Source organism: Varanus komodoensis, unplaced genomic scaffold, assembly GCF_004798865.1.
Source record: "Varanus komodoensis strain SLA01 unplaced genomic scaffold, ASM479886v1 scaffold23, whole genome shotgun sequence".
Lineage (NCBI taxonomy): Eukaryota > Metazoa > Chordata > Lepidosauria > Squamata > Varanidae > Varanus > Varanus komodoensis.
The window spans coordinates 4,736,933-4,762,850 of record NW_025335627.1 but is presented as its reverse complement, the minus strand read 5'-3'; the positions used below and the strand labels follow the sequence as shown (position 1 = coordinate 4,762,850).

At 40.0% G+C, this 25,918-nt stretch overlaps 2 protein-coding genes across 9 annotated transcripts in view; one reads left to right on the top strand and one right to left on the bottom strand.

The window, feature by feature from the left end:
- Positions 1-1,604: 1,604 nt before the first annotated feature.
- Positions 1,605-19,691, bottom strand: KCTD18 (potassium channel tetramerization domain containing 18). Of its 8 annotated transcripts, XM_044431852.1 has the most exons (11): positions 19,378-19,646; positions 15,338-15,539; positions 14,361-14,572; positions 13,466-13,659; positions 11,866-11,964; positions 11,413-11,507; positions 7,570-7,672; positions 6,546-6,957; positions 5,639-5,778; positions 3,327-3,365; positions 1,605-1,812 (listed from the first exon to the last, which is right to left on the bottom strand). In XM_044431852.1, exons 2-9 carry the CDS (start codon positions 15,492-15,494, stop codon positions 5,746-5,748), a joined length of 1,305 nt encoding a protein of 434 aa, XP_044287787.1. In that variant the 5' UTR covers positions 15,495-15,539; positions 19,378-19,646; the 3' UTR covers positions 1,605-1,812; positions 3,327-3,365; positions 5,639-5,745. The 8 variants fall into 8 exon arrangements, with proteins under 8 accessions (XP_044287787.1, XP_044287783.1, XP_044287781.1 ...); XM_044431848.1 differs by lacking the exon at positions 19,378-19,646 and adding an exon at positions 19,662-19,691 and having other exon boundaries at positions 5,639-6,957; XM_044431846.1 differs by having other exon boundaries at positions 5,639-6,957; positions 19,378-19,645.
- A 1,729-nt stretch (positions 19,692-21,420) lies between these two features.
- AOX1 (aldehyde oxidase 1) overlaps positions 21,421-25,918 on the top strand; it is a 62,297-nt gene continuing 57,799 nt past the window's right edge. The window contains exons 1-2 of the mRNA XM_044431888.1: positions 21,421-21,480; positions 23,637-23,709. Coding sequence (XP_044287823.1) covers positions 21,421-21,480; positions 23,637-23,709 — 133 coding nt within the window. The remainder of the gene's footprint in view (positions 21,481-23,636; positions 23,710-25,918) is intronic.

Below are 25,918 nucleotides of genomic sequence, written 5' to 3'. Positions count from 1 at the left end.
GGGGAATCCATGCCCAATAAGCACAGCATTTGAAATGTCCACTTCAAGAACAAATAGTCAATTAAAGTATTAGACATATTCATAACCTTGCAACTCACTGAATAATTAAGACTGAAGCACAATAATTTTCTCAAGGGCACCTGAATGTCCTATGATCAAGTAGGGATGGCCAGTTTAAAAAACAAAGAAGAAAAAATCTGCCAAATTACATATGCCTTTGTAGAAATTGTCAGGCTCAACTTGCTACAGATTGCTACTAGCAATCTGCCACATTGTACAAAATCAGTTCCTCACTTGTTTCTGGTGGTGGTACTGGTAATAGTAGCCATGATGGGGGAGGTTGGAAAGGCGGAGTGGTGTCAGTGATTCATTTTACCCCCAAATCCTGTCAACCTTGTTTCCTCAGGAACAGCTCTGGGCTTGTCAAACACTACTTCCTTGAGAAAAGGGCATAAAATTTCTCTTACTGCCCAGTAAATGCCATACAACAAATTTCTATGCCAAGCCTAGATTAAGTTTAAAGCACAGAAAGTCTTGAAGTTCCTGAATTGTCCTGTTTCTCAATTAAAATAAAAAAGGCCCTTTCTTCAGTAGTAGTTGTCCATTCAGCTGGTTAAATTCCAAAAGGCATCATAATCAGAACAAGGAATTGCTGCTCCTTACCACTCCTTCAAAGAGTAACCCTCATCAATAGTCCTGTTTTTTGTTTTGTTTTCACCAAATTTCCCAGGTCTCAGTACCGTTGTCTGGCTCCTTCCAAATTCCTAAGTGGGAAAGGGGGCAGGAGAGGTAATGATGAGAACAGCTTCTGCCTTTCTGAGGCACTGCATAGGAGAGAGCAGCAACATCTATCACAATCCTGCAGCTAACAGTCCTAATGGAATCCATTGGGGTTGCTACTTCCCTGCTCTCTTGGGCAACCAAGGTTTCCAGTTGCTGCTGCTGCGTACCACTCTATGGCTGCTGCAAACCAGTGAACCAGGGTGGCCCCTTCCTGAGCCATGTGGAAGCTGAAGCATGCCTGTGACTGCAGACACTGGATGACTGGTCCTAAGGCTGGGACCTGAGGGGCCTCCCTCCCAAACACTTCCAGCCAGAAGGTGAGGAAGAAAGGGCTTGTGCCGTGAAAAGGTAATTGTGTGGGCAGCACAGTGCTCCTTTGTCTTAACTCCTGACCAGAAGGTGACAATATATGCAGCAGTGCAGGCTGCTATTCCATTCTGGATGGCAAGGGGACAAGCCAAGCCCAGGAAGAGTGTTTCTCTCTTCAGAAATACTCTTCTCTCACCTTCTCCTCAGGTTCTGGAGTCAGACCATAGCCAAGAACCATGATGCCACTCTTCTGCAAATGAGAAACACTTATGTAAAGTTGAAGTGGTGTCACTAAAGTTAGAAGCTGAAAGTCTTTCCTATCTCCCCTTGGTGCAGTTCTTGTTGAAGGCTGTCTGTCAATTAGGAGGATCTTCCCTAAGGAAAGACTACAAAATTCCAGACTTTATACTTAAAAGTGAGCTATTTCAGCTCATAAGTTAGAGACGTTGTTTGCTTTTTTAAAATAAACTATTTAAACTGATTTTTTAATATTTTGCAACAACTAAACTACCTGGATTCAGTGATAGTTTATTTTCTTGGTTTTACTTAATCATCCACAGTAATCAAAATGCTGAAATCATTTTTCAGTGGCAGAAATCCACAGATGTTGACTTAGCTGGTGCCTTCAATTCTCCCTCCGAGGCCTGCCTAAGCTGCTTGACATGCTAGTGCAAAGTGGAAAACATCTCCTTAATCTTCTTTGTTCAGTTACTTGGGAACCTGGAAGAAAAGGAAGGGAAGGCTGAGCCTCAAATAGGTGGAGTGTCACCAGAAAGAATGGGGTGATGGCACTTCACATCTGTTTGTGGAGACCTGCTGAAAGGAAGAATGCATCTATAAAGAACAAGCTTAAACCTTGCCATCCGCAGCTGGAGGATTTCAGGGAAATCCACTGGTAAGAACGTGGGAGCTGCTGCCAAGATAATAGACAGCACAGGGCTAGAAAAGACAGCATTTTCACTACAAACTTATGTTTTCTGCCACATTTTGTTTGGAATGTCCTAAATTAAACTATGAGGCTTCCAATGGTATTGCTACCAGATATTTCCATACCTGGGATTATAATACAAAACATTCCACAAGTTCAGAGTAAAGAGCAATTTGCTAATGACCACAAATGAGAGGATATGGTCAAGTCACCAACAGGTAAGTTATGTTCCATACCTGGTGTTTTCTTACCTACATCATTTTCTTCTTACTCTGGTTATTACTTCCAAAATCTTATATCCCCCCCAAGTTTTTTTGACATGCTGTTTATGTCAGTGTACATATGGAAAAAAGATGAAGTACTTGGAAGCTAACTCATTATCATTGGCTAGAAAGTACTGCTTGAGATGCAAAGACTAGGACATGACATTTATAGTCAAATACTGCCATGGAAGCAAAACCCGCCCACCAATCCCAATGATGAATTCTTGATTTTACTCCCATCCCTGTCCCACACCCCATAAATCACTAAAAGGGTTCCCAGGAAACCAAAGCTTTCTGCAATACACAGTCCTTAAAATCTACACACACCCTCTTCTCATCATAATAAGTAATACTTTGCTACTAATTTATAAATGCTATTGCTTCTTAATGTACTAGAAGTTAATGTCTTTACCAATTTAAGTCATTTTTGTTTCTGTAAAACCATTTATAGCAGCTTTGGAACAGCATGCTCTTTTTTATCTTAATGTTTTTCGATCCAACATTTTTTGTACCACTAAATGCCAAAGGACTCTATAGTTCTAAATAAAAGCAGACATTTACAAGAATCAAAATCAAGCTTAATAAACTTATCTACAACAGTTACATATGCATCTTCCAGCTATTGTTCAAGGTCATGCTACAGATTCCAAAGCAATGATGTGCTTATCATATTAAATAATTTGTTTTCATACTCCTCCATTGCTAATTTAACTAAAGCCATATGAATTGCATCTCCTGATGACAGCTAACAGGCTGTATAACCCATGCTCAGTCACATGTAAATAATTTTCTCATACCGAAATTTACATCTAGAACCCTTATAATACTACCACTGTAAGGTTGGGGATAATGGGGAGCATACTGCACTGCAACGGAAATGGATCTAAGCAAGCTGGACTACTGTTCAATGTTATTTCTTCCTCCTTGCCCAGTTTCACTCTTGCCTGTTAATGAAACAATTAAAAAACAGTATCTACTGAGGCTCAGATTGCCCAAGTAGGTTGAGGGAAAGTGAATGAATGGGAAAGTGCGATTATACTTACATTCTATTTGTGGGCTTCCGACTGGTTGGTGTTTGGCCACTGTGAACAGAAAGTTAGAACGGATGGGACTTTGGTCTGAATCAAAAAACTCTTTTTATGCTTATGCATCTTTGTACAAGAGAGTAATTTAGCCTGCAACCCTGTAAATACTTCACGTTAAATCCCAATAAACTAAATGGGACTCATTTCTGAGTAGATATTCATAGGACTGAATTGTGTGAATGGTAATATCACATAACATCATGAACTATTCTACAGAGAAGGTCACAGTCCCAAGAACATCAAAAAAGGACACATGTGTCCTATAATTCTTAACCTTATTTTGCAGAGAAGAGTTATTTATTCCCAAAACAAAGATTTGCAAAAACATGATTATTGTTAATTAACACTGCCTTTATTATTTTATTTTTATTAGCACCTTTAAAATTATTTTAATCGTGACTATTTTAGGATGACTCATGAACTCAAAAGCACTCAAGGGACTCCCCAAACATTAGAATACCAATGAGATTACACTCATTCCAGATCAAGTTACTGCTTCAGCAGAATTTTTCAGGAATGGGGAAAATGTAGCAAAGGTGAGAGAGAGACAATTGTGAGAAAACTCAGATGAGCTCGTTCAGAAACACCTGTTCTGGATGGGAACTACTTTTTCATAAAAGGTCTAAATTTATAATTTTGAGTACTGTTTGAACTAACATTGCTTCTGAACTCTCAGCTTGCAGTTGTGCTCCATGGTGCCTTTTATTAGCTTGGGCTGATACAGCAGCTACATTTGTTATGTAAAGCCAGAGACCTTGCCACTGTCATACATGTTTTGGTTCCCTTCAGACTGGACTGTTCTAACCCAGTCTAGCTGGGTCTGCCTTTCAAGACAGTTTGGAAATGTCTACAGGAACAATCTAGTGGCCAAAGGACTGATTGTTTCATATAATATTGTATAGTAGCTATACTAATACTGATTGGTTTATGGTCTAGTTCAAAGCAGTCAATAGCCGGGGTCTTGATAATTTCTGGGAAAACTGCCTCCCAATAATTAAGATCTACTGCGGAGGCCCTTCATAGCCCTGATTTGTGGTTCTGGCGCTCTGGCATATCCTTCAATTTGCATGATTCCAGCTCTGTTTTCCTTCCAAAGTCAAAATTTTCTATCGTTTGATAGTCAGTTTGTTAAGCTCTTCTTTCAATACGGTAAAGTTTTGGTTTTAGGCAGTTCTAGGCTGAAAATAACTCTGAAGATTCTTAACTGCAAAGTAAATGTGTGTGTGTGTGTGTGTGAGAGAGAGAGAGAGAGAGAGGGAGAGGGAGAGAGAGGGAGAGAGAGAGGGAGAGAGAGAGAGAGAGAGATCTCCTCACAATCTACATGCAAACACTGAGGGTGAAGGCTTGCCTCTGGGTGAATTGAGAAGTGCAGGAGTGCTCCTTTACAATAACTGTAATTAGAAAAAAAATGACTCAAATGTTTTGTGGAGCACCACTTCCCAGTATTCATTGTCAACACATGTACTATTATGTAAATTATGAAGTGCTCCTCACAACTGATGCTGTGAAGGCACCAGTCCACAGTTATGCTGATAATCCAGTGCTTTACAATAACTGCCACAAATTACTTAAACAGAAGACAAATCCTCAGAGACAAATGGAACATGTGCACAAGTTCCAGATGGTGTACGTGCTGGGACTGTCTCCTAGCACATTTTCAACAAACTGATTTCACTTCGGGGCTTTTATCCAAAAGGCAAAAACATCATACTGAAATACCAAATACTGGTTTCATGACAACCTGTGCAGTCAGTGCGAGAGGTTAAAGAAAATTACAAGTCATATTCCATAGCCTATCCAAAAAACCAATCTAATATATTGGAAAGTGCAGCTCATCGAATCTCCAAGAACACCAAAAGCTTGGGGAAAGCTTAACGTGGTTAAGGATTAAAAGTCAAATTAGCCTAAACTGAAGCTACAATCTACAATGTTAAATTACTGTGTATGAAATACTATATTAAGGGGGAAATTAAAGAGATTGTCATTAACAGCAGCATGAATAATGCTATTGCTGCATTTGACACTAGGAAGGATCACTGGCATTCTAATCATCACATTTTAAGATGAGCACAAAATTGAGGGGATTTGGAGCAGAAAATGAAAGCTGACATGGACTGATCATTGGCAGCAATGACTAAGGAATGGAAACTTCAAGAATACAAAGAACTGCTTACAAGGCCATTAAGAAATGGCAAGGAAAATGCATTAAGTGACATTACTGCAACAAAGGTCATGGTTGTTTCACAGCTGGTTATCAGAAAGGGTCCTACCTGTAAGAAGCACTGAAGAAATCAACCACGTTCCTGTAGAAGTTGTCAAATCTTTTTTTCCCCTGGTGACTGGAATAATATCATTGCAGGCTAAATTGAAGTCCTTTCTATTTTATCATCCCAGACATATATTTACACTGCTGCACATGTGATTTCATGGAAGCATGGAAATAATGGAAAAGCAAAATAATGTGGTAATGCTTGTAGAATCCAAGAATCTAAGCTTTTTAAAGCCGCTTGTAAACCCTAACATTCACAAAGATATGCTTGAAATTATGTGGGTAATTCCTGTTGAAAACCAGATACTGAGAACTGCTCAGTCAGAATTCTAGCACTGTGGAAAAAGGTTTCAATGCCCTCTCTTGCCCTTCACCACTGTCCACAAGTAGCTGAGGAATAAGTTACACAAAAAGTAGTAATTCCAGAATTATACAAAAGTATATCAAGAACAATAATTGGACTTTTTAAAGCACAGAGTACATAGAGTCTGGCATAAATTATATATTAAATTGGCTACCATCCCACGTTTGATAATGTAAGAAATGACCAATGCAGACTACATCCATTTATAGAATAAAAAATTTCCATGTACCCCTTGTGCTGCACACTGGAAAAAGTATACTGTTCATACTTTAATTGACCTATTAAAAAGGTCAATGGCTTTCCGAATTCTATGTAATCTGTGTGACACTTTCATTTGTTTTCTCACTTAAGATCAGAAATTTTGCCTTTCAAAGATAGTAACTCAGTCCACATATAAACCTCATACTTCATCCTCCAGCTGGTTATTTGGTAAATGATTTTTAACATTTATACTTTTCATGGGGACCCCAAAGTCCTCTTCATTAAACTTTGGAGATGCAGAAGTGGAAGCAACTGCAACCAATGGAACTTGCTGCTCAGTCACCTTGCTCAGTGCTGATGAAGAGTGTTGTGTCAATAATTCATTACAGAGTGGCATTCGCTTCAGCTTCACTACACGATTGGTTACAGGCTTCTTGGGCAAGGGGGCTTTCAGGGTCCTTTGACAGACCACTTCATCTTCAGTGTCCCTAACAGATGCCGAAGAGTTTTTAGGCAATGAGGAGGAGTTTCCACAGACTTTCTTTGATACTTCTTTGCATGGTAAACATCTTTCTCTGCAAGGTCTCTTGAGCATAACCTGGGAATGTGAAGACGTAGGACCTACTATTTTTAATGAAGCAGAGTTCTTCACTTTGATGCGGGTACTTGTTGAGGGACCAGAAAACTGAATTGGTCTGCGAATTGTTCTATTGGTCAGTTGACTGTCTTCCTCTTCGGAAAGGTCTATTATACGCCTATAAATAAAAGAAATTAACTGAGTCTAATACTTAGGGGAATTCTGTGCAGACCATAACTTCAACACAATCGAAAATGCCTCCTTCCTAATCTAGACTCCTTTTATTCTAGCATACTGAATAATTATTCAAATATGTATATTCAGCCATCAATGATAATAACCAGGACAACATACTGGTTGGAACCAGTTTTATTTGGCTCAAATATAGAAAACATTTATTATCCAATATTCACTACAGACTATTTTCAGTTGTTCTGTTTTGTGCTTATAATTATGCCATGCAATGGGCTAGTGACTGGCCTGGCACTGATCTATGTAATACATAGCAAGTAGACCATCACATGAATATATGTGGATTCCATTGTTACAATTTACGTATTTTCCTATTGTATGACATTCACAGATGAAGGCCTTATCATTTACAAGATTGTAGTTTTCAATTTGACTTTTCTACATAAGTTTAAAATTCATTTTATACCAATATTAGTAGGATATCAAACTATACATGCCTATTTCTTCTAAGGGGTGGCAATGCTATTTTTAAAATAAAACACAGTAATAGTCTCTGCTACACATGGAGTTTTCTACAACCATGATTAATGGGATGTACCTTTTACAAACTGGTGACATGTTTTCCACATTTCCTTTCAAAGGTTGTTCTTCAAGAGTCCAACATTCTATTAGTTCCTGTGGTACTCGCCAGTAACTGACACCTTGTAATTTCAGATACATTATTCACAATGTATTCCCAGACAAATGTCATATTTGGAACTGTTTTAACAAAACTCACTGTCATACATACCACCCAACTGTGCAATTTACAATCATAATATTTTTATGATTTTTACATAATTTACAGGAAAATAAATAGAGAAAAATAATACAAGTTTCAAAATAATAGAATATTAAACACTGAAAGTATTTAAGTGGCCAACATATGAGCAGCCAGCAGTTAAGATTAACAAAGCAATAGATTAAAGTTTAGGTACCTGATTAAAGGAAAAGATCTCCATCTAGCATATAAATGTCTACAATGAATATGCCAGGCAGTTTTCCTTGGGAAGTGCATTGGGGGGATTGCAGGGCAGGCACTGGAGATGTTTCTTTGCCTGGTAACCACATAGTATACTACTGTGAGCAGTAACAACCTGACAAAAAACAATCTTAGCACTCCTTCAGACAGACTGGTCCTAACATTTTTAAGGTTTGAGAGGTCAGCATTAAAACTTTGAATTGATCCTGGAAACTGACTAGCAACCAGTTCAGTTGACATAGCACTGGAGTAACATACTCATTAATATCCCAGTTCCAATAGGGTCACTGGATTTATTGTTCCTTGCTATGTACTGTTGTTTCTGACTTGTGCTGATTCTATAAAAGATTTCCCTCCAAAATGTTCTGTTCTTCACAAAAGTGCTGGTATTTTGTTTATTGGTATATTCTTGTTTGTATTTGGACTGATTTAGTCTCTGCAGCTTGGAATAGTTCTATTGGTACCCTATCTACTCTGGGTATTTTATTCCTTCCAAATGCTTTCAAAACAACTTTTACTTGAATTTCTAATGCTGTAGGTTCTTCCCCATAGGGTTCCTTTTTGAAGGAATCTATCTTTTTATCTTTTCTGTATCAATCTTCCATATTTTTCCATCTTCTCTTTATTTTATCCAAGACAGTTACTATGCTCCTGTTGGTCTTTCAGCATCCCTAAATCTGGGTTTGAATTTAATTTGATTTCTTAAATCTTCTGGAAGAGGTCTCTTGTCTTCCCTCTTTTGTAGTTCTATTTCTTTTCACTGGCCAATATAATCTTTCTTTTTGTCTCCATGTGACAGTTGCTGAAAAGCTGCATTCAGAATTCTGACTCTAGTTCTGTCACCTTCTGCTTCTTGCCTGTCCTTAGTGTTTTGTCTGCCATCTATCTAGGCTTTTTCTTTTTGCTACAGGAATTTTCCTTTTGCATTCTTCCCGAATAGCATCTCTGGTTGCAGTTCACAGTCCTTCTAGTTTATGGTCAACTGAGTTCAGTAATGCAAATCTATTCTGTGCGAACTTTAAATTCTTCAGGAATATTACTGAAATTCTACTTTGGCACTATGCTTCTATTAGTGATCTTTTTCTTTATATGTATTATTTTTATTGTTTTGTTGATATGAATGGAATACAGAAGAAGGATGTATAAATATATAACTTGCCAAGGGAGTTTGAACAAGTATAACCAATACAATCAAGCCCACACATTTCAAAGAGAGCAAAAATATCTATCTTTCTATCATTCAATACTCTATGGAAGTTCAGAAAAAAGGAGTTATTATTCTGTAGTGTGTACCAATAAATGTTTTCCAATTGCTTCAAATCAACTATAAATTATCAACTACTTTTTAAAGAGCTTTCTTTTACATCCTATTAATTATACTGGGTATAACGGAATTTCCATTTGTCATTAATTTTTTCAATCGGTCTTCTATTTACATAATTAGTTAATTTTGCCATCACTGCATACTCTCCCAACTTATTTTTCCAATCTTTAGTTGTTGTGGTTTCTAGTTACATATATCAACATTGTCTTGTTTTGATGTGTTATCAATTTCCTTTTGGATGCTTGCACAAAAGTTTTCAATTTCTTTTTCTTTGGCATTTGTTGCTGGAGCACAGACTTGAATGATGGTTTATGTTGGTAAGTTTTCCACAAGTTCTAATTGATTTGATTCAGTTCTCTTCTGTTGAGATAACCTTTACTCCTCAAGACAATGGATGTATCTCAGTCTGGTGTGACTCACCTTTGACCATTCTGCTTTGGATGCTGCTACTAGGAGACCAAACTAGTGAGACAGTCTGGTCTCCTTGCAGCATTGCTCTTGACTTCTCTGACACTCTCAAACCCCCCTCACCACATTAAGGTGTTCATCCACAAGAATGCTCCGTGCTCTGATTTCACCCATCTTCAGAGGTGATTCACATATAAAATGTTGCAATAACCCAAGTGGGAAGTTTCTAGTGGATGGATAAAGGTAGTCAAGCTATCTTTATTCAGGTTGGCTTGTAGCTGGTATATTAGCTAAAGCTGATAAAAAAACATATTGAGTCACTGAAGCCATTCGCTTTTTCAAGTGACAGAGCTGGATTTATAATCACCCCTGGCCTACGAACCTGCTCCTTCTGGGGCTGAGGTTGCGACTCTATTTAGAGCAGGTTGAATGTCACTTAACTGGACAGATGAACAGAACAGAACCTCCATCTTGTATGGACTGAGTTCCTATTTATTGGTCCCCATCCAGGCCATTAGTAAGGCCAACACTGATTCAGGATAATCCCTGCCTCCCCTACATTTAATGAAAAGGAGTGGTAGAACTGAGTGTCATCTGCATATCAGTGATGCTTCCCTCCTTCCCCCTAGACAACTTTTCCCAGCTGTTCCATGAAGTTGTTAGAAGGCATAGGGCAACACCTGAACCCCGAGAGACACCACAAAAGAGTCTCCACTGGGCAGAACTAGAGTCACTCAGCACCACCTTCTGGACCAGCCACCAAAATAAGAGCAAAAGCTCTGTAAAATAATGGAGACAGCCTCCTGAAAAGGATACTATGGTCAATGGTATCAGAAGCTATTGGGAACTCTAGGAGAACCAAGAGAAACATTCAGACCCTGGAACTAGGCATAACACCTGACTGCAAGACAGTCAATATCATCGAAGACTTGGTCAGTGACCAGCTAGCTCATTTGGTTACCAGGTATCTTTCAAGAGTTCATTATAATGCTCTATTTGGTAACTGCATCACTAGGGTAAAACATCCTTCATTCCTGAACCATTTTTCCTACTTCAGGAAATTTATATTCTGCTTATGCTCCTCTTGTGAGGAGCCCAAGGAGGCTTATATAGTTCTCCCCATTCCATTTTATCCTCACTACAACCCTGTGAGGTAGGTTAGACTGAGAGTAAATGACTGACCCAGTGAGCTCCATGGCAAATGGAGACTAGTTGGTGGTTTTCCAAAGTAACCAGCCCCACACTTTAACCACCATGCCACACCACAGCACTATGTTTCCTCTAGAACATTTATAGTACAATTGAATGCAAACTGTCTGCAAAAATTTTCTCTTGACTTTCAAAATAAATATACAAACTTTTAATGATATTCCAAAAATATATGTCTGCACTGTATCTGATATGTATCTATCCTAGCTCCTGTAGAACTGTAAGGAAAAACCAGTTGCTAAGAGCCCATGGAACTAATTTAAGCAGAGTATACATTTTTAAATAAATTAATACTGCTATAACACAGGATTCTGCCAAACTCAAGATTTCCTACCAAACACAGCTTATCAGACTATCCCTTTATGGATTTCTTTCAGGGAGAACTGAAAACAAACCCTAATAATCCTTCAGTAATTGACACTTAATTCAGGATAAATACGTATATTTTTTGAAGAAAATACCATTTAAAAACAATATACCTCTCCCTTCCCATGACTCAAAGGCATCCAACATCTTTTTCAATTCGGTGACTGAATAATAACTCCAGATGTATTGGACATTGCTTCCAGCTTCTCTAAAGAAAATGGTAGAAAGAAATCACATTACTTTGCAAATTTGAAATCTGCTGATGTCTGAAACAGTTATAGCAAAAATTTAAAAAAACCTACAACTTTGTATAATGTAAAGCATCAACGTTTAGATTATTGCAGTGTGCTCTACATTGGGTTACCCATGAACAATGTCAAGAATTTTCAACTGGTATAAAATGTGGCAGTTGGATTACTAACTGGTACATGCTATTGGGATCATTTTGAGTCAGAAAAGGGCTGCATTGGTTGCCCAGTCCTTTATGGGTGCAATTCAAGGTTCTAACCTTTAGAGCCTCAAATGTCTGACTATGTAAGGGACTGCCTGTCTCACTATAAACTTGCCTGGGTATAAAGTTATACAGGAGAGGCCGGTTGTTAGGCACACGTGAACAGGCTTTCTCCGATCTTTCCTTCAAAATATGGAATTCGCTCCCTCGAGAACTATGCATTTGGAAATGGTAAAGAGAGGCATATTTTCAATTTAGTCCTTTAAAATATGCAATTTTGTATATTTTTAAAGTTCTTGATTTTATTGCTTTCAATTAAAGCACAATTGTTTAAATATAATAACCAATATTATTTTAAACCAATAATAATTTGTTTTAAAGTTTTTCAGCAGACTGGGGGAATATTCTTTATACTTAAAAGAATCATGTGATTATAGACATTTATTCTTATGGCTGTATACAGGTTTCCCCCATACTCTGTATCTGCACATATATAAAACTACAGCATGTGTGTGTAATGTGCCACTGCTATGAAATTTTACTTCATAAAGAAACATGGAAACCACTATTTTTCTAAAACAGATGGGAAGTTTAACAACAAATCATAAACCACTCTGTCAAAGGAGAGACAACCACACTAGCATTAGTCTCAAAGGCCTCTGACTGCTTAAGCTTCAGTGATTTCATTTATTCAAAAAAGCATACTCCTGCACTAGATTAGAGCACGAGTGCAGAACATTGAAGAAATGCAGTATTTTAATTTTCCTTTACTTGCTTTTTGTGTACCAAGATCAAAACTAACAAAGTACACAACAAATAAAGAGCTGGTTTGGGATGCAATATCAGACACTTCTGAATATTCTCTTACAAATATCTAAATCAGGGGTCTCAAACTCATGGCCTGTGGGCCAATTGCTGGGACGGGCAGGGCACGGGGGAGGGGCCCTGCGGTCTTCAAAGTGCTGGCAGCGCCCAGGCCGGCCGCGGGATGAGTGGCCCACCCCCACCGTGGTGGTGGAATACTTGATGCGGCCCAGCCTCACCCAGACTCTACTTCCAGCGGCCCCCAGGTAAGTTGAGTTTGAGACCCCTGATCTAAATTCATTTTCTGGGAGAGATGTATTTAGACATTCCTGGTCTTTGTTTTTCCTTACAACTAGTTAAGACCCAGAGTATTTAATATTAAATTATTTATATTAACTAACAGAAAATCCTAGAACTGTCTATTCAGAAGTAAATTCTATTAAGTGCAATGGTTTACTCATAGGTAAGCGAGAATAATAGTGCAACCCAAGAGAATTTATATAACTAAACATTTCTGAACTCCAAAAGCACACTAGACAGAGATGTGCAAAGGGATCTTTATAAATGTGTAAGTATCCTCTAGAAAGAAAATACAAGTTTTTCACAAATTAACTCAATTACAACTATACATGGCAATGTCAGTGCTGCCCTTACACTAGCAGTGACAAGTGTTAGTGTAACCAAAAGTTAGTATTTCACAGAGCAACAAGGAAGTAGACAAATGCTTCTGCATTGGGACAATTCAGTGATGCTAAGAAGGGAGTTTCATTGACCTATTCCAGAAGCAAGTTTGAGCTAGTCTTTGTGTTGCACTATGATGTACTAACTTCCTGCTCCTATTAGTCCAATGTGATTTGTTACTGACGGATAGTAAGCCTAAGGATACTGTCTGTGGCTGTGAAGATTCTCACCTCTTGTATATATTTTTACTATGAATTCTTCCTCCCAGTTCCTTTTCAACTGCAGTTGTACCATCTGCTTTTGTGGTAAATACACCAATTATTCTACTCTCACAACTTGCACCCGAACTGTTGAGATAGTGTAAGACCCAAACTGTAGGCTTAGAACATATTAAACCATAAGAGTCACAAAAATCAGTGAGTACCTGGGAAAAAAGATACAGATATATAAACAAGGTCAAATAACATAGTTATGTGATATCTTAGATATTTTTCCATATTTGGTTTTTTTAAAATAGTACAAGAGTACAACCTCATCATATGTCTATCTAGTCACAAATTCCACTATCAGCAGTATTTACCCTAAAGCAAATATGCATAGGACTGCATTCTTATTGCTTCTACTCTGAGTAACAGAGTATAATGTAACACCTTTTTAGTCGGAGTATTACTCTGGATGATCAAAGTAATCTACTGAATATAACAGTGAAGAGAAGATTTTTGCAGAGGCTTGTCGTTCAACTATGTTATAACTGTTCTAGAGAAAACAGTGTAATTCAAATGCAGTACTGAATACTTTATACTATTGTTGTAATATTCTGATTAAACCTATACAGAATTTCAAAACATATGGAGTATTTTATACTACTGGACTGAGGACATTGCAAGATATAACACCAACATTAAACTACATTTACTTTAGTCTTTTAAATGGCCATCTGCATTTTAACTACTCTTCTCACCCACTCCCTGACATCCTGAACACAATAAACTGAGGAAATGATCCCAACTCCGTTATAAGAGTAAAGGTGGTACGTATTCCAGCATTAGAGGCAGGACCCATTGCTAACCCTCTGCTTGTCCATCTAACACACTAAACTTTACAAGTGTAAGAAAATTCCAAGACCTTTTTAAGTTCTATATTTAATCTTGAGGAGTATGTCTCCATTTCATTAGCCAAATGATCAGCAAGACTGCAAGGATAAGGAATGCCAAAGTAATCTGCTTCTTCCTGCAATGCAAGTCGTGTCTGCTTGTCTTCTGGAAGCCGAACTTCTCCATGAAGGTAATCTAAGAGGTATTTAAAAAGGCTGCCATCTCGCTCAATAAGGCATGCTCCTGAAAAGGGAAATAAAAGTATTTGTTTTTTATAGGTTTATCTTGCTTTTTCTCCAGGGTATACCACTTAAGACAGTAAACAGGTTTTTTCACCTCTTTTTACTCTCGTAATAGCCTTGTCAGACAGGTTAGGTTGAGAATGTGACTGGCCCAAAATGACTCACTGAACTTGATGACTAAATGAATATCTGAAGCCAGGTTTGCCTAATTCTAGTCCAGTATTCTAACTACTACAGCAGAATGTTTCTTTAGTTCAAAATAACCCCATACTCTTGAAATATACTTTAATAAAGGTGTGTGATTTATTGTAACTAAACTGTTGTAAACCACTTAGAGATCTTTGGCTATTGGGCAGCATAGAAATAAATAAATATCTCCAACCTATCAAATCATCATGCAAACATATTCCAGCATATCTTCCTTAGTAGTAGAATAAAGATTGTTTAAAAGCCATACAGTGCCTTGCAATGGGAATTCACCCCACTTTGACTTTTCCATATGTTGTTGTCTCAAAATTGGGAACTGAAATGGATTAAATTGGCATTTTTAGCACTTGATGTACACAAAATCCTCAGTACTGTGAAGGTGTAAAATATTTTTATTGTGACACAAAAGTTAAGTAAACAGAAACAATCTGGCACTTGTTGGTTGTATAGATATTGGCCCTCCTAACTCAATGCCCGTGTATAATGAATTCTTTTCCCTCTGATGAACCCTCTTCAACAGATCTTCAACTTTAAGCTATTTACAATTTATGTTTTTTACCTGAGTCATCCATTTTTAGAGGAAACCGTCCACTGAACATAGATGCTAGCATTGATTCCTTATAACGACATAAAGATTCACGCCTAGCAGTATATATATAACCTCCAACATTAAGGTGAATAATATCTACCACTTCTTCACTTTTGCTGTTCTCCATTCTAGTTGCAACTAATGATGCCGACTGGATTTTCTACTTTCAAACCTGTAAGAGTTGTAAAAATTATATGCAAGGTCATTAAATAAGAAAAATATTAGTGTTCCAGTTTGTACAACTACCAAAAAGGAATACTTTTGGTGCCCTGGTGTTTCCTCTCATTTCTGTGTAAGGACACTTAAACCTGTTCTAGCAAGGAAAGGGCAATTGCATGGATGTAAAAGATGCCCAGTAAGGAATCTAGTGGTGCAAACCAGGAATTCCTGTGAGAGGGAGATATAATGAATTTTGCAGGTAAGCAGCAAAGGGCTGGATGATGACACTACCTCCATTAGTGGATATAACACCTTTAAATTGTAGTAGTTCAAGTTTTTTGTCTCTACCATTACAATAAAACAGTCAAATAGACTAAAGATGTCCATAATACAGAACTGAAAATCCCACCACCTATAATTAACATTAAAACTTAAGCATTTCAGTATATACTGAAAACTGGAAGCATTTGCAGGTCAAGAACTTAACACTACTGTACAATCAACATAATGTGACTGATTTCCTGAATCAGTCTACATAATTGTGTGTGTGGGGGGGGAGGGGGGTTTCAGGAAAAGCAAACAAACACAAAATCTGCTTCTACACATTCAGCAATAATTATAGCTGGCTATATGACAAGAACTGCAGGCACTTCAAGTTAATATTGCACAGCTCCTCAAAACCAATTTCCTCTTATAACTAAACCCTGTAATAATGAGGACTTTTCAACTTAAGTCTCTCTTTCCTCCTGCTCATTTAACATTTAATTGGAGATGGAAATCTGCCCATAAGGCATGATGTATTACAAGAATTGTTCATGCTAACCCAAGGTTCTATTGCTTTGTCCAATATCCTATGAAAGTAACTATTCAATGCACAATCCCAAACACTGAAGGGGCTTCCAGATGAGGCATCTATTATATAATCCTCCTTCCTCATTCAACAGTGTTGGGGAAGGCCATCCAGACGTCTTTTCCCATTTTGTAACCCTCCTGTGCTCCCCATTGCTGCTGCTGCTTTGTTTTTTCTCCCCACAAAGTATCAGATGTAGAGAAACAGACAAAACAGACACTCATCTATTGATTGGTAGTACTGGAAGTGTCTGAGCTGTGAGAAGTTCAGGCTGCAATAACATGCATATTTCCTTAGTTCAGAATAGCACCAACTAAACTCAGCAGTATTCACTTTTGAGTAAAGATGCAGAGTAAGATGGCACTGCATAGAAAGAATAGAGACCGTAGCATGCGGAAGGTCCCAAATTCAATTCCTGTGTAGCGTAAGACCTTTGTTACAACTAAAAATTCATACAAATAAGGGAGAACACTTTGGAGCTGATAAAACATGTTTTTAGATGACAATTTATAGTCATTCCTATCAGATGCCACTTTAGCATTTCCAAGAAGAAAGGATGGTTTATCGATATTTTAATTAATAAATAATAAAAGGCTTAAATGTGCTTCTAGATAGATGGCTCCTTTCACTACCCATTATAAGACACTAACATTCTCTCTCTCTCTCTAAAGCATTTTCTGTGGTAAAAAGAGAGAAGACTGTGACAGAAAAACACAGGAGGGTTACATATGGAAGATGTCATTTACAATTCTCAAGACGGAGGACTCCTAGGGCTAGCAATTAATTACATGCTGGATCAGAACATGGTCCATCAAGGCTAGCATTCTGTTCACATAGCCAACCAACTGCCCTTGGGTAGCACCCCTAACCCATGTTCCCCAGCAATTGCTGTATGCAGACATACTGCTTCTGATACAGAAGGCAGTATACAGCCATCAGGACTCATCCATGAATTTGTCCAAACTATTTTAAAGCCATCCAATCTGGTGACCATCACTACATCTTGTAGAAATCAATTCCCTAGTTTAACTATATTCAGTGTGAAGTTCTTGTTTTTATCCTTTCTGAGCCCTCCCACCAACTATGGGATGACCCCAGGCCCTATTATTATAAGAAGAAAAAAATGTCTCCATATCCACTTTCTCCACAACTTGCATAATTTTATACAGTATTCTCCTATCATGTCTCCTCTTATTTGTCTCTTTTCTACACTAAATAGTTCCACATATTGGGACCTGGATACCTGAAGGAACGCCTGCTTCCATATTTGCCCTCCTGCCCCTTGAGATTGGCAGCAGAGGCCTTCCTCTGGGAGAGACATCAGGAAGCAAAGTACCCGGAGGAGGGCTTTCTCTGTGGTGGTGCTCCATCTGTGGAATGCGCTCCCCAGAGAGGTCCGCCTGGCACCGTTATTTGTTTTTCGGTGCCAGGCTAAGACCTTTTTATTCAAGCAGTATTTTAACAATGTGTAATATTTATAGGTTTTAATTGTGCAGCTGGGGTGTTTCCGGGTTTTAATTTTGTATTTGTATGATATTTATTTGTGTGAGCTGTCCCAAGGCTATATAGCAAGGGGACGGCATACAAAAACTTTAAATAAATAAATAAATAAATAAAATATTAGAAATGTCTATGAAGAGTTGTTTTAGCCCCAAATCATATTAGGGTGCAATCCTAACCCTGCCATAGGTTACTTTGGAGCCCCAGATCCAAAGTCCTACAACCTGAGCTGGGACTTTGAAAGCCAAGGCCTCATCCTGTCCTTCCTTGCAACAATTGCATAAAGAACAATGCCAATTAACTGGGATTCCCCCTACCTAGGGCTTCATAAAGATGGCCCAAAACTGTCATTTAGGAATGCGCTCCCCAGAGAGGTCCACCTGGGACCGATGTTATACTCCTTCTGGCACCAGGTAAAGACCTTTTTATTTAACCATCATTTTCACAATTAAGGGTTTTAGACATTTTAAGATTTTTTTTGTTTTCTTTTTGTTTTCACAGTCACACTTCCTATTTTTCCATTCTTATTTTTTAGTTTATAATGTTCAATTTTAGATGTTTTAATAATTGTGGTTTTATTATTGTATTACTGAAATTTTATACTATGTAAGCCATCCTGAGCACTCCAGCAAAAGGATGGGATACAAATGCTTGTAATAAATAAATAAATAAATGAATGAATGAATGAATGAATGAATGAATGCGATCAAATGCACAGTCCAAGGCACTCCTACCACACCTTGGTCCATGCGTTGGATATATGTAAGCATCCTTAAGTGCTCTGTTCTGCATTTTTCCCTACTCTGCAATATCCTTTCATAGGTGCAGTGACCAAAAGTGTGTAGTCACGCCATACATTTAAGGGCAATATACTCTTGCTCATTTTCCTTTTTTAATTACATCACATATGGAATTTGCCTTATTCACAGCAGCTACACACTGGATGGATGCTGTCATTGATCTGCCTTACTACGACCCCAAGATCTGCATCTTGATCAGTCACTTCTAGCTCAGATCTCATTATCAAGAAGTTGAGATCTTTTGCCCCAGTGTGCATCACTGTACGGAGAACCGCATTTGCCAACTTCTATGTATGTGCCAGATCAATGGTGCCCAGAAAGTCACAAAAGGAAGCACCCCTAGACACCTACTAACACTGTCAATAAGGCTAAACAGGTGCCCAGTGAACGAAAACACCATGTCTTCTAGACATTAAGCAAAACAAAACAAAACCAGACAGACCGGAGGGGGGCGGGGGTTAACTAACGCTGCTGGGTAGGAAGAACTCCACAATCCAGAATGCAATGGCGATTTAGGGAGGCTCGCAGCCCAGCCCCAGGCACGACTATTCAGAAGAAACTCCTGCGGAGTTAAACGGTACCAACACGCAAAGCAAGAGGGCGAATGCCTGAGCAAGTTGCCTGCGCGGCGAGTCGCCCAGCTCTGCTCTCCCCCGCCACGCCCAGCCCAGCCGGTCTCCGCCCGTGGAAAAGACGCGCACCTCCTCCTCATTATTTCCTATTATTTTCCGCTCCTGGCAACAGATGAGGGGCCCGAGCAGAGCACCCAACCCGGAACGTGGACGAAAGGAGAGAGAAGGCCTGAACCAGCGGCTCCCTCCTCCCCAGCCCCCCACTCCGCCGCCGCCGCGCCGTCGTTTGGCCACCGGGAAAAGGCGGCGGAGAGGCGTGACGAACGCGGAGCCACCGGCGCCGAACGGCGGCTTCCTCTGGGAGGGGAAACCCGGAAGCGACGGCGACACCCCTCTGCTGAGCCGTCCGTTACCTTCGCAGCTCGGGCCGGCTCCGCCCCCCGGTCACGCAGGGCGGCGAGAGGCCCCGCCCCCTCGCGTCCAGGCTCGCGCTGCCCGGCCGCCGCCATTTCTGGCGGGGGAGGCGAGGCGGGCAGGGCTGTGCGCCGCGTTCCTCCCGCGGGGGTGTCGGCTGTAACTGCTCCGCCCCGACGGGGCGGGGGCGCGCGGGAGCGCTCGTTGTGACAGCACGTAGCGTGCCCCCCCGACAGTGGCAAAATGCTGCTGCTAGCAATAGCTGTAACTATAGCAATAAACACAAATGTTACCGATTTCAGGGACGAGGCGCTTTGGAAGAACCGGGGAGGGCTTTGCCTGGTTTGTTTTTCCCCCTCATTTCGGCATCCAGTTAGTTGGCAAGGGGTACTTGAACCTTAATCTCCTGTGATTTTCCTTGTGTCGTCACTGCAATCCTCTAAACATGTGCATTCGAAGCAGGTTAAAACAAAAATTAACTGAGTTCAGTGGGGTTCATGCTCTGTCATTTATTTATTACAATTGTATGCCGCCCCCTATTCCAAGTGGAATCTTTGGGCCTCTTGCAACACTTGCACCATCATTTTAAAAAGAAAGCTAATAAAAACAATCAGTCCATAAAAACAACTATCATAAATCAACAAGTCATTACAGTAAAACCATTAAATCCAGTAGGGAGACAACCATGAGATAATACATTGTTACAGACATTAAAATTAGTTCTCAAAATGTATTGTTAAAATTTATTGTTAAAATGCCTAGGGAAATGTTTTCACTTGGCACTGGAAAGAGAGTAATGATGGTGCTAGGCAAATTTCTCTGGGGAGCTCATTTCATAAGGGGGGGCAGTCACCGAGAAGGCCCTTCTCTTTGTGGGATGGCTCCTTTAGAAGAGTCTCCTGCCCATTGTACATAGTCTTCAGTCAACAGCCGGAGGAGGAAGTCTCAACAGGTTAGGGCATGGGTCCTCAAACTATGGCCCGTGGGCCAGATTCGGCCCACCATGCCCATTTATCCACCCCTCCATAGAGGTTTTGGCCTCGCCGTGCATGCGCACACATGCATGTGACGAGGCGGCAGCTTGCTCGTACGGAGATCGTTTTGGACTCGCTCGGAGAAAAGGATGTCCTTGCAAGTAAGCTGGTGCCTCTCCGTGCCCCCCCCCACTCCGGTCCGGTCCGGCCCACACCCCTTGCCTGCACCACCTTGGCGGCCCATGCCCATTGCCAGCACCTTTCAACTGGCCTCCAGTTGAAATAGTTTGAGGACCCCTGGGGTAGGGCCTGAGTAAGAGCAAGGTAGAGTGTTGCTAATTCAAGGAAAAAAGATTCACACTTCCTGAAAGATACAGTTCAGTGTTGGAAGTTGAAACATCTGCTTCTGACTCTTGTGCACTTTTTCAAAACTGGAAACAAAAGATTTAAGAGAGAATGCTATATTGAACAATCTGCCTCACTGATTGCTTGGACAATAGGCCATCTACCATTATCAGGACTGCTAGTGGTATCAGGACTGGCTAGTGGGCTAGTGCATGATTAAATGGTTCAAATTAAAAATAAAAAGTTTCAAACTCTTAGCAAGGCCATACTTCTACCAGCTTCTGCCCTTGTCAGCCGCCATCTGTCTCCACCCATATTTCTTGATAAGGCCCTCCCCTTACTGTAGATAAATGGTTATCAGATCATGCATTTATCATTTGCCTGAGAGTGGACAGAAGAGTTTTGTCTTCCTATCTAATTACATTTTGGGGATTCTATCATGGCTCTCCATGCAACTAGAGAATCTAATGAACTACTATTTTTCGTTAATCAAAAAAAGGTATGTCATTTACAAAGGATTAATGGAAGTGTTAGCTAACAAAATCCTGTACGTGTAACTTGCTGCATTTTGATTTAAGAAAATGATTTAATTAGAGTTGTGGACTGTTAGAAGTGGGATGGGGTTTCCTGTACTATTTCAAACTAATACAATGTATGGGCTGTTGAATATGTGTGGCACTGATATTCATGCTTGGTTGTTTGTTAATTGTAAAACAAATAGCTAAATTATGTTCAAAACTTGTTGCATTATATTTATAGCAATCAGGAATCAGTAGTGTTTAATATGCAAGTACTTTCTAAAACTTGATTTCATATACATGTATTTTGAGCATGGTGGTATTAAAACATCTACTGCATAATATCTTGAACGTTTACACTGAGCAAAGGCCTACAGCTCTCAACATATTCAGACCTATATATCCCAGCCTCTGTAAGGTAATGGGTAGTTCGTGTCTTCTCCAAAATTTTCATACATTTTAGGGATTACTTTTCCTATAAGCAGAAATTTGATCAGGGCCAGTCCTGCACATTTCAGTATCCAAGGCATACTGTACAGGCAGTACACATTGGACAGTATCCAGTTCAATACTACTGTTAATGTAAACTACAGTGTGCTACAGAAAATGAACAATATTTGCTAACATAACAGGTTTTTGGGGGGAAACCCATCATGGCAGTAAATGTAATTGGTGATGCAGGAGAGGTTGTTTATGCTGGGACAATGCAATTCATGTTAACAGTAGTGTCAAATTGGATACCATGCATTTGCTGTAAAAAGGAAAAAACCATAAATGACATTGAGGCAGCCTTTACTGGCATCCAGTAAAAATTGCCACCTAAGGCAAGCGTCTCACCATTCCAGAGTAACCATATAAGTTCTCCTTGGAATGGTGTACAGTCAGTTTAACAACCCTCAGGACTTCACTGTGCGACACAATCCTGAAATCGAAGGAACTTTTTCCCTGCCTCTTAGCAACTGGGGTAGTCATTCTTCCTCTTGCATGGGGTGATCCGTAAGAAAAGTTGCCTTCTGTGGCATAAACATACTTTCAATACTTTATTTTTCTGTTTTAAATGCTTACCACATTCAATTATCCAACCACCCTCCTCTAAATTATATGTTAATAAGATACAGGGGCTTATTTTTGCTTTTGCTCTCTTTGGCCAAGATACTTGTGAAATATAAGTAGGGAAAAACATTCTGCTAGCTGTTCATGGATTCAGTTGAATGATGAAACTACCCATGGTGTGATTAAGTTTGGGGATTCTGAGTACTCTCAAAGTGTCATTGTCCTGCCCTTTTTGAAACATTTTACAAGGTGCTTGTACGTCGCCTTCAGATCTTTAACCCTCTTGTTTCTCATCACTTCTTCTGATCTCTCTTGATGCAGACAAACTCATAAGAAAAACATAGAATAGCTGCAAAATGCATTTTGATTGCTAGGTGTATAAGCCCACTGTTGAGAAACACCTGCTGTCAGTCTCTGATATCTATGTTATTTGGATTGCTTTTAGATAATGCATAGGATAGCCAACCTATTCAATATTAATAGTTTAATAGCAGCTACTATAATCTTCAACTGCTTGCAGTGTTGTTGAAAGGAAAAGCAATGCCAGCCAAATCCCATTTTCTAGAGGTATAAGAGATCTAATGATGAAAAGGCTGCTCCTTCAGGATTGTATATAGGCAGTCCCCAAGTTATGAACATACAAGTTATGAATAACCCATACTTATGAATGAACTGACATAAAACCTATTAATTTTTAAAAATTACTGTGGAAAATTGTCATTATAATAGAGAAGAAACAAAAGAGGAGAAAGAAAAGGCTGCCAAAGCATCACCATAAAGAGAGAGGAAGTGAAAGGGTAGAGAGGGAGTCCTGCCACACCCATCTGGAGAGGGAAGTCTGAAGGGAAGGGAATTAAAAAAGAATTGCCAAGCAAAGACACATGAATCCCTTGAGGATTATTCAATATGGTAACTATTTTATTTAATTCTATTTAAATCTCATTGTTCATTTATATAAATTCTGGGAGGTTTTATTTATTTATTTATTAAAACAAGGTTAACAATATTAAAAGCAACCAACAATAAAATACAGAAAATAAATATCTAATAAAAGCATTAGTTTGATCTTGTTCCATTTTTACAGATAATGGAGAAGAATGCTGATCCAGAAACAATGCTGTTGTCCTACTTGAGAAAGAATCATATCCTTTTCTCTGGTATATACCTTAGGCTGTAACTGCACACTGAATGACTGTCACCATCTGGGGTGGGGGCAACTGACTAGCAGATGAAGGCACCGGGACCCAGGCAGACAGGGCATGGCAAGGGCAGGTCCAGTACACAGTCCAAAAGGTCCAAGCGGGGAGTCAAGATACCAGTCAAGTTGGTACAGAACGTAGCATCATCAAAAGCAGGCTGAGGGTCAGAGAACCAAGGAAGGCAAGTCAAACCAGGGAAAGCCGGTACCTTGAGGATCAGAGCAGGAGGAGGTGCAGGCAGGGTCTGGAAGCACAGGTGGAAACAGGAGCAGAGTTCCAGGTCCAGTAGACCAGGAGTGCTTCATCAACACTGGAAGACCTTCATTGCCAAGGCAGCTTCTGAGGGGAAGAGCTGGTTCTTACATAACTCTTCCCCAGGGCTCCCCAGGTGGGACGCATGAGAGTGCCAAAGCTGGTGCATCACTTTAAAACATGTACACACAAACAAAACCTGCCCAAAGGTTTTTGAATGTTTCTCGTCAATTTTTTGGTTGAACTTGCACAAATGCACTGGCAAGGGTCTGAAATGGCAAGCCTCGTCTGGGCAATGTCCCGGTGCTGTTTGTTGGCAAAGCACCAGGCACCCATCACATGCACTGAGGCAGAGGAGCTGTAAAGAGATGTGCTTTTCATGTTGCTTTCTCTTGACAGCTGTCAAAAGGTGAGCTGTCAAGAGAAACCAAAACCTCAAACACTTATTTATTTATTTATTTATTTATTTAGTAAGCGTCTATGCTGCCCCATTCACTGAAGCCTCGGGGCGGCTCACAACAATAAATAAATACATATTAAACATATAAAAACAATATAATTGGAGATGTCCTGGCTGAACGTCCTGGCCGAATCTTTGCTAACCAAAGGGGGAGACTAATAGATTCCCCACTCCACTTGATTTTCTAGGGCTTTTCTTTGGACCAGACACTTGTCAGGTTCCTCACATTTTTCCACTTTTCCTGAGATTCTAGTCCAGGGGTCCTCAAACTTTTTAAACAGGGGGTCAGTTCACTGTCCCTCAGACTTCTGGGAGGCCAGACTATAGTTTGAAAAACATCTGAACAAATTCCTATGCACACTGCACATTAAAAGTCAATTAACATTAATTAAAATAATTAAAATTTAAAAAACAATTAAAAATTAAAAAATGTTTGCTCCGCTTGCTTGGGCTGCAGCAGAAGCCCAAGATGAGGTGTGGAAGAGCATGTCCATATTCAAGGGGCATAGCTACAATGTCTGCGATTGTGCTGAGGGGGAAGATGGACATGATCGCACTTGTGCAGGGAAGGCAGGCGTGATCGCAGGCATGTTCATGCACGGAAGGCAGACATCATTGCAGCCATCTCCCCCTCCAGCACGTCCGCGATTGCGCCCATCTTCCCTGCATGAGCGCGCCTGCAATCGCGCCCATCTCCCCACTGAGTACGCCTGTGCCGCCTCAGAGCTTTTGGACTCACTTGGAGATCGTTTTCTCCAAGCAAGTCCAAAAGCTCTGAGGCAGGCCGGATAAATCAGCATGGTGGGCTGGATCCGGCCTACAGGCCGTAGTTTGAGGGCCCATGCTCTAGTCCCTTGGGAAAATCACTTTCATGAGAGCATGGAGCTTTGACGGCTGCCAAATGGCTTTTTAAACGGCTCTTTGGACTGGTCTACCCATATTTTTTTTGACAGGGACAAATGTATCAATGCCTGAAAAAGGGTCCTGATCTTGGAGGGATGCGAGTGGACAGGGAGACAGACAAATTGGTCCTGCCATGGAATCTACCTATTTATTTATTTATTTAGAAAATTTCTATGCTGCCCCATTCGCCGAAGCCTTGGGGCGGCTCACAAAACATCAATTAAAATATAATACACTAAAAATATAAAACGAATTAACAATATAAAATAAGTCGCCCTGGCCAAAAAACTTTAAAATAAAAATAATATTAGCAATTAAAATGATGCTTGAATAAAAAGGTCTTCACCTGGCGCTGAAAAACAAATAACGACGGCGCCAGGCGGACCTCTCTGGGGAGCGCATTCCATAGATTGGGCGCCACCAGAGAAAGCCCTCCTCCGAGTACCTACCCTCCTAATTTCCTTCACGGAGGGTTCCCGGAGAAGGGCCTCTGCCGCAGATCTCTGGGGGCGGGCGGGCATATATGGACGTAAGCGCTCCTTCAGGTAGCCA